This window comes from Aricia agestis, chromosome Z (assembly GCF_905147365.1).
Source record: "Aricia agestis chromosome Z, ilAriAges1.1, whole genome shotgun sequence".
Taxonomy (NCBI): Eukaryota; Metazoa; Arthropoda; class Insecta; order Lepidoptera; family Lycaenidae; genus Aricia; species Aricia agestis.
Window position 1 is genome coordinate 6,999,355 of NC_056428.1, and position 17,211 is coordinate 7,016,565.

At 37.5% G+C, this 17,211-nt stretch overlaps 2 protein-coding genes across 6 annotated transcripts in view; one reads left to right on the top strand and one right to left on the bottom strand.

Moving 5' to 3' along the window:
- Positions 1-17,211, bottom strand: part of LOC121738496 (potassium voltage-gated channel protein Shab) — a 78,808-nt gene that overhangs the window by 37,606 nt on the left and 23,991 nt on the right. The window lies entirely within an intron of this gene.
- Positions 5,580-6,569, top strand: LOC121739495. Its single transcript, XM_042131982.1, has one exon. The coding sequence runs from the start codon at positions 5,580-5,582 to the stop codon at positions 6,567-6,569; it is 990 nt and encodes a 329-aa protein (XP_041987916.1).

A 17,211-nucleotide genomic window follows, 5' to 3' on the forward strand; every position in this document is an offset into this window, starting at 1 on the left:
AATGCGCATAGGAATTTTCGTAATTTTTCGGCAACGGTCGTATTTCCCGAGCGTCGGAAGACGTCGCTGCAAGCGCTGTTTTTAAAATTAACTGTAAGAAAAACACCGCTTTGCAGCGACGTAGAGACGTCAGACGTTGCTTGGACGTTAACATGGTAATGGCCACGTCGCGATGGCTTCCCGGTGAGTTATAGCACTTATGGCTGTCTGCTGTCGCTGGTCCGTCACCACCGGCTATATGATATTTACTTCTATTTCCTTTGAACAAGGTGTTACGTTTCGTAGATTCGGGTGTTTTCGTGATTAGCTACGACAATTAGCGAAGATTTACATGCGCATTATTAATTTGGGTGTACTGTACCACATTTTGCAGTCGTTGTCGACCACTTGTGTGATACCGACCACATCGCAACCACAAGCGAACTAGTGGCTGATCATATCGCAATCACAACGTTGCGTCGATGCAATGACAGTGCGTGCACACCGCCCGCGCTCTTCCCCCCCTCCGTTTCATTGACTTTCGTTCGTAACCACATCGCAACTACTGGCGACAACGCAACCACGTCGACATTTTGTCGGTACCACAACGCAACTACAAAAAGCTGCAGCGACACCATTCACACGTAACCACTGCTTGACGGCATTTTGTCGTTGTGACGTGGTGTGGTTGTGGTAGGTGTGGGTTGGCCCTTGGGTTTACCATTTATGACGTAGGTATAAAAAAACTACTTACTAGCGGATCTCGTTCAAACCAATTTCCGTTGGTAGTTTTTATAATAATGTACCTAGTACATCATATATTTTCTCATTTCTACCCTTTGGGCACGGAACCCTAAAAATTTTCAACCCACCAAATAATGGTGGTAATTATACTAAAGCCCAAACCATTTTAGAAACATCTGTTGACTATCTATTGATTAAAGATTACATAACACAGTGGGTGGCATTTCTGGGGGCTGATACGCCATTCAAATAAATACCTTCAAACCGAAGCGCAATCAAAGAAGCTCATCAAGGAAAGAGATGTCAAGTCCCTCGCGCGACTAATTGGGTCGGCGCGGTGTATCTGTGAAGATAACGAACCCCCGTACACCGACGATAAAACTCAATGTAGCGGCACGCAACGGTGACGTATACGTTCCTAAACCTTCTAGAATCTAGATCTAGGGATACATAAAATTTGAAGACGTAAGTGGAAGAAGTGGGTAAGTACTACCAAATGTTCGTTTTTTGCGTTAATGGTGGCTTAATAGCACCGAAAATGTAAGAAATATATAATTTATGTACATTTTAGCACCATATTTTTTATTGCAAATCGCTTTATACGAATAAAAAAACGCTTTATACCGCAGAAGCGCCGCGTTATGTCCGTAAAGCAAAAGTTGATATTTCTTATTTTACCCTGATGTGTGTCGTGTGTGTATGTTTGTAATTTTTGAAAAAAATTCTTACAGAGAAGCCCAAATATTGAAACCGAATCTATAATAATCTTACCAGTTTATATATTATCGCAAACCTAATAATCGCTCAGTAAAATTAAATCAACACGATGGCACATTGATTTGGCCATTTTTTTTCATATTTTAAACTCAAAAGAATAATAATTGAAGCTCTAAATAAATAAAACAAAAGAATATAATATTTTGTTTTTTTTCTTCTTTACTTTAGCCCAGCCCACGCCTTAAATATTCACGTTAATTATCGTTGATTAACTTAACAGCTTATCCATTTATCCATAGTATAATATAGTGTCAATATTATGTGTTCCAAATATGACCCAATTTATTTGGATCAATGGATTAAGCCAATAACTATTTCCACGCCTCTGAGGTAAAGAAAGAATATTACCAAAAATAATAAATAATGTTTATAATAAAAAAAAATCTATCAACTAAAATACCTATAACAGGGGCTTTTATGAGCCAAATGAAATTTAACTTGGTGTACATTTCTTTCGATAGTTATTTTAAATCTGTACTTCAAGGTAAGTATTGTAAGTTCTTAACATATTATGACAGCTGCTTTAAACGAAGATGGGCATAAAAGACTCTATTGGTACATAAAAGTGGCATCATATGCTGTTAGTGCCTTTCTCCGTATTGTTGTTGACAGTTTATGAAAACACGAGTCCACCAGGCGGCGCTTCGTGATGGCACTTGTAAGGCGGGCCAACAACCCGCAAGCGGCAAATTAATTTATCGAATTTATAATAAAAGTTCAAGGATTATCTCACGGTATAGTTTGAATAAACAACAGCTACCGAAATCGCCATGTACTTAAGCTATTTAATCTCTAAATCTGGGGATAATCCAGCTGATATCAAGTATCAACCACAATGTTAATAATCCTCGACCGTTTGGGTCGTCGTATAAAAATTAAACAGCAATAAAGCTTGCCCTAGCTGTCATCAATTAAAGAGCTAAGCTCTTAATGATATCGTTAATGAAGCAGCCAATGTTTTATAGTAAAACTTTCGAGAACCATGACCAGTTATACACTAGGTATCAAACAGTATAAGTGACTTGTACCAACGTTTGTTGTCCTTTATAAATAATACTAATATAAGGTATAAATGCGAAAAGGTGTCTGTCAGTTAGGTATATCTTTACGCTTGAGCTACCTCGTCGATTTCGATGAAATTTCGTCTATTCTCTTTCAGTCCCGGGAGTCCGGGACATCAGACATTTTATCATGCTGTAATATATCTTAGCCGCCGCTTCACATACCGATTTCTGCGCAATGAATTTTTGGGCAAAGAAAATGTACAGTAGAATGATATGCATTTTTTCCAAATACACCACACATTATAAAACAACGTAACTAATAACCTAATAAAGACCGACAGCAATGCCTCAAGTGTAATAAGGTAATCATCACAAACCTGAAAGCTATTTTAGAAACTTTCCCGAAAAAGTATCTAATGAGCCCCTGGCCACGCGCCAGCGGTTGTCACTCACACATTGTCTACGGAAATTTCTGTGCCATAATAGCCCCATTAATTAGCCATTATAATGAGGACAACACTTTTAATATTTTGTAACAAACTCTGATTTATTCTAAACATAATGGATTTTAAATCTTCTCGATCACCTATAAACGATCAAAATAAAGTGGGAAAAGAATTCCTACTATCTATTTGTGTTATAAAGAATGTTCGTTATCAAACAGGTGGCTAAGAGTTTAGACGGACGGAGACAACATATCCGGAATAGTTTTTGTGTTATCCGTCCGACATCAAAGGCAAATCTGACATACAACCTATATGACATGCACGTTTTTACGTCCGTGATGACATGTATCATAGTTTTTATGTAATGTTTGCAATGTTTTGGGAACTTTTTGCAATGTTCTGAATTGATTTGTTTTTACAAAAAGTATTCTGAAAAGCCATATTTAAAGCTTTAAAATACGTATTAAAATCCAAGTATTTACAAACATAATATTATCTAAACACTAAAACATACAATCTAAAATATACAAATATATACAAACTTAAATTATAAAGATATATAAAGAAAAACTTGCCCAGGTTGTCCCCACCTGGCAGAGTGCCCAGCAAGCTGACATCATTGCCACGTTGGATGGCAATTGCTATCCGCTGTGCCAGGTAGCTCCCGGCTCTGGGGTCTCGGGTGGCTTGAATAAGCTTCTTAGATATCTAAAAAGCTTATGTGTCCCCGGACCCCATGCGCCTAGGGTTTCCACCCCAAACGGTTCAAATATTAGATCTCCGCTGAGGTTCTCATATTTGTGCCGCTTTAGGTTTTCTGCCTGGTTTGCGGCTGCGCCCGCACAGCACGAGGTTCCCTGAACATAGACGGGGCAAGTGTGTCGACACAAGTAGCGTCCCACGCAAGAGCCCGTCCCACATTCCAGGGTCATTCCATCGGGTCTCTTGCCATCGTCGCGTGCCAAACCGGAGGGCTCCAGTATAGCTGGCATACCGGCAGTGACAAGAGCCCGACGAATGTGGTCATCCAGGCTGTGATGCCGCGAAAAGCGTCCAGCGCTTCGCGAGCAGCACAACCCGTGGTGACCGTAACTGTCTACGTGCGCGCCGCAAACACACTGATGGGGGACGACATGGGGAGTACCAAGACGCAAGGCAGTGGCTAGGCGGAATGTGTTACGGTCCAGCAATGTTCCGGTGTTTTTAGATGGTAGTGCCTGCAGCCAAGCTCCCGATTCCCACCTCTCCACAGCCAAAAGTCGAGCCCGTTCTGCGACGCCGGTAGACGTGCTTAACAGTTTATTACGCACCAGTTCGCAGACGGGCCCGTCCCAGAGCCTTTGGGAAGATGTGTTCTCAGGGACCTTACTGCCGGCACTAGCAATGTCCCAGGCATCCTTGGCCTCATCAGCAAAGGGAATAACTAAAGGGCAAGACGAGGGTTCTAAAATTCTGGCTATAATTGCGCGATTTGCACTGGACTGAGGACAAGTACGCCGGTAATGCTGTGTCTGATGTTTTTCGTATTCCCAGGCCACCGAACCTTACGGGGAGTGTAGCTTGGGTCCAGGAACGTTCATCAAATTTTATGTTTAAAATTGTGGAAAGCGTATTTCTTAGGGTGTCATCTAAACTATGGAGAAGTTGTGGAAACTTCCAGAGCTGACAACACCGCAAGACATACGTAAATTTGGGGACGAATAAACAAAATCGAATCAAAGTAAATGCCATGTGACTATTAATTTGGAGAAGACGGTCTAAACTTTCACTAAAATTTCGTAATTTTCCATTTATATAATCCGAAAAGGAATCGGCTAGAATGGGTGAACCCAAGAGAAAAAGTGAATAGTTTTCAATCACTAATAATTCTGGGGCGACGGACTTGAAGCTGAAGCGCAGCGGTATTCTGAATGTGTTCCAAATATGACCTAATTTATTTTTAACCGACTTCCAAAAAGGAGGAGGTTATATGTTCGGCTGTGGATATTTTTTTTATTTTTTTATTTGTGTATGTTCAACGATTACTCCGCCGTTTGTGAACCGATTTTCGAAATTTTTGTTTTGTTGTATGAGGTTTCACTCCAATTTGGTCCCATTTTCACAAGAGTGGTGACCTGATGATGGGAACCATGAGTAATCGAGGGAACTCCTCGAAATTTATATGGAAACATAAGCTGATTTTGGTTTTATGAGAAGCATCCTAAGCATATCGTCAGCTGGCAACCCCGGCATAGTGTACAGTACGCTCTCTATATTTTTCTCGTAAAATAGTATACAGTGAAATTCCCATTTGTGTATATTTACAAAGTGAAGCTTAATGACCCGTGAACCTGTGGTATTATTTTCAACTTAATTTTTCGGGCCATTAGAAGAAGAAAACCGATAAAATAAAAAATAATTTTATACCCTAATATACCGAGACACAAGTTTTGTTCAATAAACGTCATAATATACCCACAACTCTCAATTTTCTAGCTGTCAAATTCAAGTGACACTCGATAAAACGACTTTGACATCTGAAAAGTGGTGTGCCCGCTTTAAGGAATTTCCCAATTTGTGAGAGAATACATTTTACGGGCGCCTGCAATTGTGAAGTGTCTATAAACCAGTGCCAGGATTAATACTCACGATGTTTGTTTGTCACCGTTGTAATACCGATGCTAGAGTGCAATGTACCCAATGCCTCAACAAATATGATTACCCTTGTTCTGGCATAACTGAGGCTGGTTATCGAAGACTCGGTGAGAAAAAGCAGGCCACTTGGAAGTGCAGTCAGTGCAGAGTAAGTGGTGGTAGATCTACGAGTCCGGCATGTATTCAAATCGATACACCAGTTGTTGGTCAGGTGCTGGCGCATGATGATTTAAGTGATATTCGTCTCGAATTAACGAAACTCAGGGAGCAAACGGCATCTCTGCCGCAACTAATCGAGAATGTTAAAATAATCCAGAGCAGTCTCTCAGAACTCGTGTCTATTAAGAACGAAATGGCTGATGTCAAGAATTCCCTAAACTATGTACATACTACGGTGGATCAGCTCAGCACCAAGCTTTTGGAAGTCGATCAAGAGATCCAGTCATTACAGAAATCAAAAGATGATATAGCGCGACTTGAGCACCGCCTTGGTAGGATTGAAGCCTCCTTGCAAGAGAGCGAACAAAGGTCCCGTATGAACAATATAGAGATTAAAGGTGTTCCTGTCACTAACTCTGAGAACCTCTTCAATATTGTAGCGAAGATCAGTGATAAGGTTGGCTGCAGAATTGCTAAAGAGCAAATAAATTACATCGCTAGAGTCCCGCAACGGAACAATAAGGATAATAAGAACATTATTGTTGCCTTACATAATAGATACCTTCGGGATGACTTTATTACAGCCGCCAAAAAACTTAGATCCTTGACAGCTTCCGACATTGGTCTCACAGGCAACAGCAAAATATACGTAAATGACCACCTAACCTTGGAGAACAAACAGCTCTTAAATAAGGCTAAAGTTCTAGCTAAGCAGAAAGATTTCTCCTTCATATGGGTAAAAAACTGCAAGATCCTGGCAAAAAAGAACCCAACATCCTCTACACACGCCATCAAGACGGACATGGACCTAAAGAAAATTTGCTAAAACCGTTTCATTTAATATCGATAACTTTATTCTCTTTTATCCCTAATAATTTTCATAGTTTTTGCTTTTTTATTAATAGTACTTCCAGTCATTTGAACATTTTTGTAAGCACTGGTATACAGTTAAGACCTTTCAATAATTATATTCCGCCACCTAACACCGCAGCTGTTCGCTTGATATGTTTTACATTTTATATTGCGATGCATCGTCGTCGTAGGGCTTTAAAGCGCTGTAGGATGCTATCACTCTCCTTCTATAAATATCGCTTAAACACAATGTATGCCTATAAAATGTTACTCTTGCGCATAATACCTTCTAATTTTAAATATGATTAAGTTATATTACCAGAATGTGCGTGGACTGCGGACGAAAGCGTCGCACTTTCTAAGAAATGTCACTTTAAGTGAGTACGACGTGATCTGCTTGACGGAAACATGGCTTAGGGATGATTTTAGTAACAATGAACTGTTCAGCGACAATTATCTGGTTTGGAGGCGGGATAGGAACTATTCTGCGACTAACCAGTCGCTGGGAGGCGGCGTTCTCATCGCTGTTCACCGTGAACTTGTTTCAGAGGAACGTATTGACTGGTGTAGTTCCGCTGAGGATATATGGGTGACGATATCGCTTAAACGCTCCAAGCAAAATATGTCTTACAAGTTACATATCAGCACTGTTTACCTTTGTAAACAAAATTTAGGATATTCACTACCTGAGCAGTTAACGCGTTATTATAATCAGTTGAATAACATAGTGCTAAACAATATTACTGATACATTTCTCATATTGGGGGACTTCAATCTTCCCAATATAGACTGGACTGCGTCGGAAGATGGTTGTTATTTTCACCCAACAAACATTCAAGGTTCGGTTCAGCTGGAATTTATCGACATTTTAAATACGTGCAACTTATTTCAGTACAATAGCCATACAAACGCAAATGGCAGGTTACTAGACTTAATTTTTTCCAATAATAATATTACTGTTGACAGATGTCTTGACCCCCTTGTACCCGAAGATTCACATCACGTCTCTCTAAGTATCTCCGTAAACCTTGTCGAGTACCACGCTTTGCAAACCCAGGCAAGAATAAAGTTTTTGTATAACTCGGCTGATTTTGCCGCAATATCAAAGGAACTGGATGGTTTCGACTGGCACAAAGATATTATCTCTGGAACTGTTGAGGATGCCCTGTCGCTATTTTATTCTAGATTATATATTGCGCGTGACACCTACGTGCCGACTAAGACTGTAAAATCTGCTTCTAAGTATCCACCTTGGTATAAGCCCCCTCTAATTAAAATGTTAAAACAAAAATTTAAATACCATTCCAAATATAAAAAATACGGCAATCTATCAGACTATGACAATTTTATTAGTTTACGCGATCATGCTAAGTCTCTCGAAAAAGAAATGTTTGATAATTACATAAAGAAAATTGAAAATTGCTTTTTGGGCCTTTGTAAAAAATAAACAGAAATCTAATTCTTATCCATCTGTTATGAAGTTCGACCAGAAGTCATCAGACCAAGGCGAAACTATATGCTCTATGTTTAATGACTTTTTTCACAGTAATTTTCTCCCTAGCTCGTCCACCTTGAGTAACCTAGATGAACTTAAAGCTCTGGAGATCGAAAGTAATTCTGCCGCAGACATAAGTTCAGTAGAAATCTGTAGTACCGAAATATACAAATATCTTAAGTCACTTGACTTAAGCAAATCCGAAGGTCCAGATAGCATTCCACCTTTACTGATAGTACAATGCGCTAAGAGCTTGACTCTTCCCCTCACGTTATTGTTCCAACGTTCCCTTAAAGAAGGTGTGGTGCCACGTATTTGGAAAACGGCTTTTATAACACCCATACATAAAAAGGGTCCCAAAGATCAAATTAATAACTATAGGCCAATCTCCAAACTTTGCCTGTTCGCTAAGATCTTAGAGAAAGTCGTATACTCCCAGGTTTACCATGGCCTCGCCCATACTTTAATTGGCAACCAACATGGCTTTCTCAAAAATAGATCAACCGTCTCGAATCTTATTATGTGTAGTGAGTTCCTGAGCCGAACTATGTCTGAGCCTTCCCAAGTAGACGTAATCTATACAGATTACACTAAAGCATTTGACCGTATAGATCACGTCATTCTTTTACGTAAGCTCTTTAATGCTGGCATCAGAGGAAACTTATTCAGGTGGTTTGTATCCTATATTAAAAATCGTACCCAGTCAGTAGTCTTAAATGGTTACAAATCTGCACCAATGATTATACCCTCTGGTGTGCCACAAGGCTCCCTTCTTGGCCCACTACTGTTTATCATCTTTATCAATGACATACATTTTGCCTTTTCATATGCTAAACTGTTACTCTACGCAGATGACATGAAAATATTTTACCCCATCTCTGATATTCAAAGTTGTATTAAGTTACAACAAGATCTTATCAACCTTCAAAATTATTGTACAATTAACAAACTTCAACTTAACATCTCTAAATGCTATGTCTGTACATTTACCCGTAAGCCCAACCCTATTATATTTCATTACAAACTGCACAATATTGAAATTAATAGAACTGATGCAGTTAGAGATTTAGGAGTTATCTTCGACTCAAAACTACTATTTGACGCCCACATTAATAGTATAATTGACAAAGCCAACAAAGCACTAGGTTTTATACTACGATTTTCCAATGAATTTAATAACTTAAAAACATTCAAAATCCTTTTCTGTGCTTTTGTCCGCAGCCATTTGGAATATGCTTCCCAAGTATGGAACCCACATTATAGGTGTTATAGCGATAGAATAGAATCCATCCAAAAGCGCTTCCTACATTTTCTGCAATTTAAATCTCGTAATTACATATCTAATTATAGTGCTCGTTGTAAAAAATTTCACATTTTGCCCCTACACGAACGACGATGTATTGCGGATTTAACATATCTCTTTAAGATAGCCAACAGCATGGTTGATTGCCCGGAGTTACTTGGCGAGCTAGGTCTGGTAACATGTCCCGTCAAAATGCGTAGGCCCAAGCTGCTCCATATCCCATTTGTTAACAGCACATATAGGCAAAATAGTTTCATTATAAGAGCTAGTAAAAATTATAATACGATTGCATATGACGCAGACCTAGATTTATTTAATACCAGTATTTCCAAAATGAAGAACAGTCTTGTTAAAAAATTCTTCACATCTTAATTTGTACCCTATGTCTTTTGTATTGTAACGTACTGTTTTTACCTTACACTATAATTACTTTGTTAACCACTGACTCCAATTTTGTATGTAAGTTTTTTTTCTGTTTATCTGTGAAAACTTGTAATTGGCCTTCATGTTTGTGTAATTTGTATTTGCTCTTGTATTTAGCCGTAAGTTTTCCGAATTTAATAAAATAAAATAAAATAAAATATGCTACCAAAACGCAAGATTTTGCACCGAGGTATACTATGGTTCCGAAGATACTAAGAGAACTCCGGATACCTTATAGATACAAGTTTGGGGGTTTAGGCGCTGTTTTAAGAACTGAAAGCATATGCTACTATGCAAATTACATTCATCATCATCATCATCAGCATTACCACGACAGGGTCACCAATGTCACAAAAATTGAACATAACAAATTCAACACACATTTGACATTACTTCTAAGAAGTAAGTTGGTTCGATAATATTTTAATTAAATGTAAGTATTGTACTTGTACTATAATTATCTATTCTGTGGTATTGTTTAAAATTATCTGCAGCTGATATTGTTATAGTTTGAATGTGTTACTGTTAACAGATTGTAATAACTAATAACTAGACATCGGATTATATGCATTTGCATACTTGCATATTATGCAAATGCATATAATGGCACTTTTTAGGCGATAGTACATATTATGGCAATTTTTCGTTGATAGTGCATATTTCGGTAGTTTTATGCCCTCGTAGTCTCCGAACTAGCTATCATGAGTCATGACGTACACCGAGGCCACAAATCAAAGGTACGATAGATCAAAACACTTTAAATATGTGGCTCCATCCCCATTTAAAGAATGCAATACATCCAATATGTACAATATCTTTCTAGAAATAAAATTTTTCTTTGTAGTTGGCAGCTTTAGAAAAAAAAATTGAATAAAGTAGTTAACGATTTAATAAACTTCCATGGGCATTAAGTTTGCAATCAGAAAATGTTGGTAGAAAATGATTATTGATGCTGTGTAAGAAATGAAATTATAAAAATTGGCGCTTTTACTCACGGCACCACCGGAAAACTCTTCAAAAAATAATTTTTAATATTATGCGACTTTTGATTGTGCATATTTTGGGCATATTTCGACCATTTTTAATACATATTCGCATACATATTTCGGCACTTTGATCGTGCATATAATCCGATGTCTACTAATAGGTAATAAAATACGTAGAATAATATGCAGGTGTGTTATTCTACGTAAGTATAGTACCGTACGCGGTGGTTTACTAGGTAAGTAACTAAAAAGAGTGAAATTATTATTTTTAACAAAAAATTTAAACCGACTTCCAAGGTAAAGACAATAATAACATCCATATTATATGAACTAAAAAGTATTAAGTAATTTTTCATATCTAATAGTGCCTTTTTCCGAATTTGGCTAAAAATCAACTATTTCTGTACTCAATCTTCATCATTTTGAAGTCGGTGCCAGTTCCAAAAGTTTCAAATATTCTGGAAGACTGAAGATTCAGCTTTATCTGGTACCGATTTCAAAATGATGAAGATTGAGTACAGAAATAGTTGATTTTTAGCCAAATTCGGAAAAAGACACTATTAGATATGAAAAATTATTTAATACTTTTTAGTTCATATAATATGGATGTTATTATTGTTTTTAGCTTGGAAGTCGGTTTTAATTTTTTGTTAAAAATAATAATTTGACACATACATATTAAGTATATTTTAAAAATTATTGTTTTAACTCTTTATATATATTATTATCTTATCTTATTTACTCATATAACATCTTTATTACTTATTAGTAAATAAGTTTTGAGCTTCTTAAAGGCAGTACTTTCACCCAATTTGAACATAGGATAAGTAGTTCGAGTGTAAAATAGCTATAATAGTAGTGTTACAAATGCGGACATTCGTTTTCTGAGCTTCAAGTTAAGCAATAAAAGCTAATGTTAGGTTGTTAAGTTTATGACGCTGGCCCACTTGGCACATGATGTAGGACCCAGAAACTAGGTTCTAGAATACCCTAGTACTATGATTACACTTGATATTATCATTCATTATTAAAATATTAATTGTGTGTAAATAGTATTTTTTGTGTAAACTGAGTGCGTTTAGTAATAACAACAGTAATACGATTAACTAGGAAGTTATTGGACAAAAACTGGTGTAACTTTAAAAAATAAATATGTAGTAGTAGTCCGCAACGTTTGCCCGTAATATACTTACTACAAAAAGTAGGTAATTTGTAGTTGATATTTCCTCACCGTTTGAGGTTGATATTACCTAATTATTATTTCAGCCAGAAAAAAAGACAAATTTTTGGTTGTTCAAACCTTTAGTTTGTATATTTGTTATAGTTTCTGAGATTTCCTGATTAATCAGTGAATTTCCCTTTCATTATAAGACAAGTCTCCTTATACTGAAGGCAGTCAAGTGCATAACACATAACGCAGTAATATATTAGTGCGAGCGTTTTCAAATCCGCTTTGTGCAGCTCTAATAGCCCTACAGTATACGGGCCACTTGACTCTGTCGTCTTATACGCCACTCGGGAGACACTTAAATACTTTCTCAAAGCAAAAGCATAAGAATGGGAACGGATTTGCAAACAAACTGTTGAACGTTAGGAGAGCGTTCATAGAGCCTTGTTTTAGATTACGGCCTTGATTTGGTATAATACCATATTGACTCGAATTTGTTACGAAAAACCAAAATTTATAAGTTATTTTATTATGTACGGCATAACAGATTATTATCTAATTCGCAGTGTATACGACAGAAGAACTCTTCTTTCCTTCTCTACATTTTTTTAAAGTCAAATTATGCTATATTAAAATACTTTTGCTTACTAATAGTATTATCGTTATGACCAACCCGTAACACCATATGAGTGGCAAATTTAAACGTGGGAGAGCCATGCTTCGGCACGAATGGGCCGGCTCGACCGGATAAATACCACGTTCTCACAGAAAACCGGCGTGAAACAGCGCTTGCGCTGTTTCACGCCGAGTGAGTGAGTTTACCCTATTTCCTTTCCTACCCTCCCCTATTCCCTTCCCTTCCCTACCCTCCCCTCTTAAAAGGCCGGCAACGCACATGCAGCTCTTCTGATGCTGCGAGTGTCCATGGGCGACGGAAGTTGCTTTCCATCAGGTGACCCGTTTGCTCGTTTGCCCCCTTATTTCATAAAAAAAAAAATGCGTTGTCAACACCCACAAAAGCTGTTCACTACCACTTTATTTTCAGCTGTAACTATTAGCAGGTGCATCACATTTTGGCATTCTAGAAAACACTTAAACGCTATGACAGTGTTGCAATGACGGAGCGTGACACTATAGGCGGTGACGTGACACCCGAAATAGCTAGCTGGGGGGGTGCCAGAGGGGAATGCCAACTGGGTAAACCTAAGCCCATTGACACTATAATATTTTATTGTGATGTAATTATTACAAAATAGTTGGACTAAAATAAGATGGCAGGTTGTCGGATTTTCTATCGTAGCGTGCTCTACGTACTCTACAATGTGAGTTTAAGTCACTCCAAAGTCAAAACCAGCAATAAATTGGAAATCGTATGAATAATATTTATTAAGTATTTTTAATTATTCACTATTAGTGTCATAGTTGTAATTTGAGCTTTCGTAGCATATATGCTCTAAATACTCTGCAATTGCTATTTATTTTGTATTTATTTATTTATTTAACTCAGGCATCTTGGCCCATATTATAAATACCTTATAGACTAACATACACACAATTATACTAAAAAACTAACACTAACACTAAACACGTTGCTATGACGTGCAAGTTATAATGTGTCCCAACCACGGAGTAAAAACAAAGGTCCCAACAACGGCGTCCGATCCTTTAATGTCATAATGTGGCATATTTTATCGACAAATTGACTCTCAAATTTCTTCTGTATGTCACTCCAAACCAACAATAAATTAGAAATCAATATGAGTGGTTTTTAAGCATTGTTAACTTATATTATACTAGATGAAGCCCGCAACTCCGTTGCGCCAAAATTAGTTTATCGCGCGGGAACCGTACATTTTTTCGGGATAAAAAGTATCCTATGTCCTGTCCCGGGTCTCAAAGCATATCCATACCAAATTTCAGTAAAATCGGTTCAGCGGTTTGGGCGTGAAGCGGTAACAGACAGACAGACAGACAGACAGGTAGACAGATAGACAGACAGACACACTTTTGCATTTATAATATTAGTATGGAAGTATGGATATGCAGGCCCCCCGTAAGGGCTACTGGCGCCTGTGTGCAAAAAAAAAGATTTTGGCGCCTTTGGACGTGAAAAGGTAATAGACAAACAGATACACTTTCGCATTTATATTATTAGTATGGATACGGTTATACCAAACAAATAGTTACGATTTGGATAGTATAAAGACCAAACAATATTCATAAAATCCATTACGATTATTAATAAACGGTTACGTATAGTCGAAGACAATTAGTACCACTCAGAACCTTATCACCGAGGGATAAGGTCGGAAAGTGGTAAAGTGTAGAGCAGTGTTTTTCAACCTTTGGGTCGTGATCCACTGGGCTGTCGCATTTAGCAATTCTTCTCAATCAATTCAGCAAATGAATTGTCAAAACTGTCAAACTGACAAATGTCAAATTAGTACGAATTACTACAGATCGACCAAGATCGATTAGGCTTTTTATGCCTGCCCTGACCATTTTAGCCCTGTAGGTCGGTCGCCCTCTTTTGTAAGGGGGTCACCAGAGGTCGAGAAAAATGTTTCAGTAAAAAAAAACATTTAAAATTAAAAACATTGATATAATAATTCAAAGAGTTTTACCAATGCGTACATTTATAAACAATCCATAGTAATATTATAAATGCCAAAGTGTGTGTCTGTCTGTTACCCTGTTACCTCTTCACGCTGAAACCACTGAACCGATTTTGCTGCAATTTGGTATGGAGATACATGGAGTTTCGGGAAAAGACATAGGATATTTTTATCCCGTAAAAATGTACGGTTCCTGGGCGATAAACGAATTTTAACGAAACGTTGTGGGCGTCACCTAGCAATAGGGCCTAGGGGTCGCGAAATATTTCCTCATACCATAAAAATAATTGGCCAAGTGCGAGTCAGACTCGCGCACGAAGGGTTCCGTACCATTATAGACCAAAATTAAGCCGAAAATTGTGTTTTTGAATGGGAGCCCCTTTAATTTTTTATTTTATTTTAATATTATTATTAAATATTAAAGTACACATATAATTAAGGACTTTGAGAAAAATTCAAGTACCTACCTGTTGTCATTATTGATATAGAGCAAAAAAAGCCAAAAAAATCACGTTTGTTGTATGAGAGCCCCCTTAAATATTAATTTTATTTTGTTGTTAGGATTTGTTGGAATAGCGGCAGCAGATTTACACAATCTGTGAAAATTTCAGAATTCTAGCTATAGCGGTTTTGGAGTTAGAGCCTGGAGACAGACGGACAGACGGCCAGACACCGAAGTCTCAGTAATAGTCCCGTTTTTACCCTTTGGGAACGGAACCCTAAAAAATGTTGAAAAACACTGGTGAAGCGACGTCACGGAACACATGTAGTAGGAAGCTGTTCATCTGGTGACCCGACCTTGCTCCTCTCGTTTTATTTCGAGCACCCGACGATATTTTATTCATATCCTAAAGTCCATTTGTACGGTACAGGTGCGACCTTCGAGTCTGTATTCTTCGGTTATTACCACTTACTTTGTATTTGGTCTGAGACCACTTACCTTGTTGGTTTTATTTCGATACTAGATGACGCCCACTACTCGGTTGCGCCAAAGTTCGTTTATCGCACGGAAACCGTACATTTTTTCGTGATAAAAACTTTCCTAATATGTCCTTTCCCGGGACTCAAGTATCTCCATGCCAAATTTCAACAAAATCGGTTCAGGGGCTTAAGTGTGAAGAGGTAACAGACAGACAGACAGACAGACAGACAGACAGACAGACAGACAGACAGACAGACAGACAGACGGGCGGACAGACAGACAGGCAGACGGACGGACAGACAGACTTTCGCATTTATAAAATTAGTATGGATTTATTTAATGGTAGGGCAACATTTTGTTTCGTATTATGTTAGATAGAGTCTATAATATTAAAATGCAAATATTCATATTTTACCATCGAAACTCGAAAGTACTGGGTTAGCCTTATCTAGTTTTATTTGTCGATAGAGTCGTTCTTAGTAAAGTAAATAAGTTTAATTTTCAAAATAAACCAAAGTTACGAATAAGTAGGAAATATTAGGCAATAGTCGGCTCTACCCCGACCTCAGAACAGGAAAAAAGACCCCGACTATTGCCCTGCTAGCACGTATACAGTAAACAATCCAATCAAAATCCGACGTTTAGCACACGTCATAATATAAGAATATTGACAAAAACATTGTTTACTGTCTATGCTGGAGTAGTAGAGCTCTTTCGTGAAAATATGGCAATAATATATCCTATCATTTGTACTCATTTGTATTAATAAATACATGCATTTAACTTAACACTAATGTAAATAATCCGCCAAGTGCGAGTCGGACTCGCGCACGAAGGGTTCCGTACCGTTATAGAGCAAAATTAGGCCAAAAATTGTGTATTTTATATGGGAGCCCCCTCTTAAATTTTTATTTTATTTTAATACTGGCTATCGCCCACGACTGCGTCCGCATCAGCAAAATGTAATAACAAAGATAATAAAAAAGTGATAAATTTTCCCCTTTTTAAAGCCAACCCAAATAGCAAAAATGGGAACTTATTACAAAGACTAATAAACTAATAATATACTAAGATTGTAATAATATATAATTAAGGACTTTGTGAAAATTTCATGTCCCTACCTGCAGTTGCCATTATTGATATCGAGCAAAAAGAGCCAAAAAATCACTTTTGTTGTATGGGACCCCTCTTAAATATTAATTTTATTTTGTTTTTAGTATTTGTTGTTAAAGCGGCAACAGAAATACACAATCTGTGAAATTTCAGAAGTCCAGCTATAGCGGTTCTTGAGATCCAGCCTGGAGACAGACAGACAGACAGACGGATAGACACATACCCTTTGGGTACGGAACCCTTAAAAGTAAATTGTAAAGAATAGATGCAACAATAGTATCAAATATGAGTTGTTTATAACTATAAGGAACCTTTGTAAATAATAAATAAAACATAAACGACTGTCCAGATGTAACGAACCTTGTGACAATAATTGTCCCTTCCCTTCGGAAGGGGGAACTAGAGGTCCCATATAAGGGGTCGCAAAAAAAATGTACACTAAAGAAACATTAGCGTAAGTTACTTAGCTGGTACATTGAATAGAATCAAGTGGTGGAAATTTTGGTAGAAATTGGTAGAATTATTATATTCTACTAATTGTATTTTACAGAATTAAATTAAAAGTCAGACTCTAGAGTCTAGTATTTTCTC

What these genes read in the sequence shown, in the direction of transcription:
- LOC121739495 (XM_042131982.1), top strand. Translation starts at nt 5,580, where the DNA reads ATGTTTGTTTGTCACCGTTGTAATACCGATGCTAGAGTGCAATGTACC.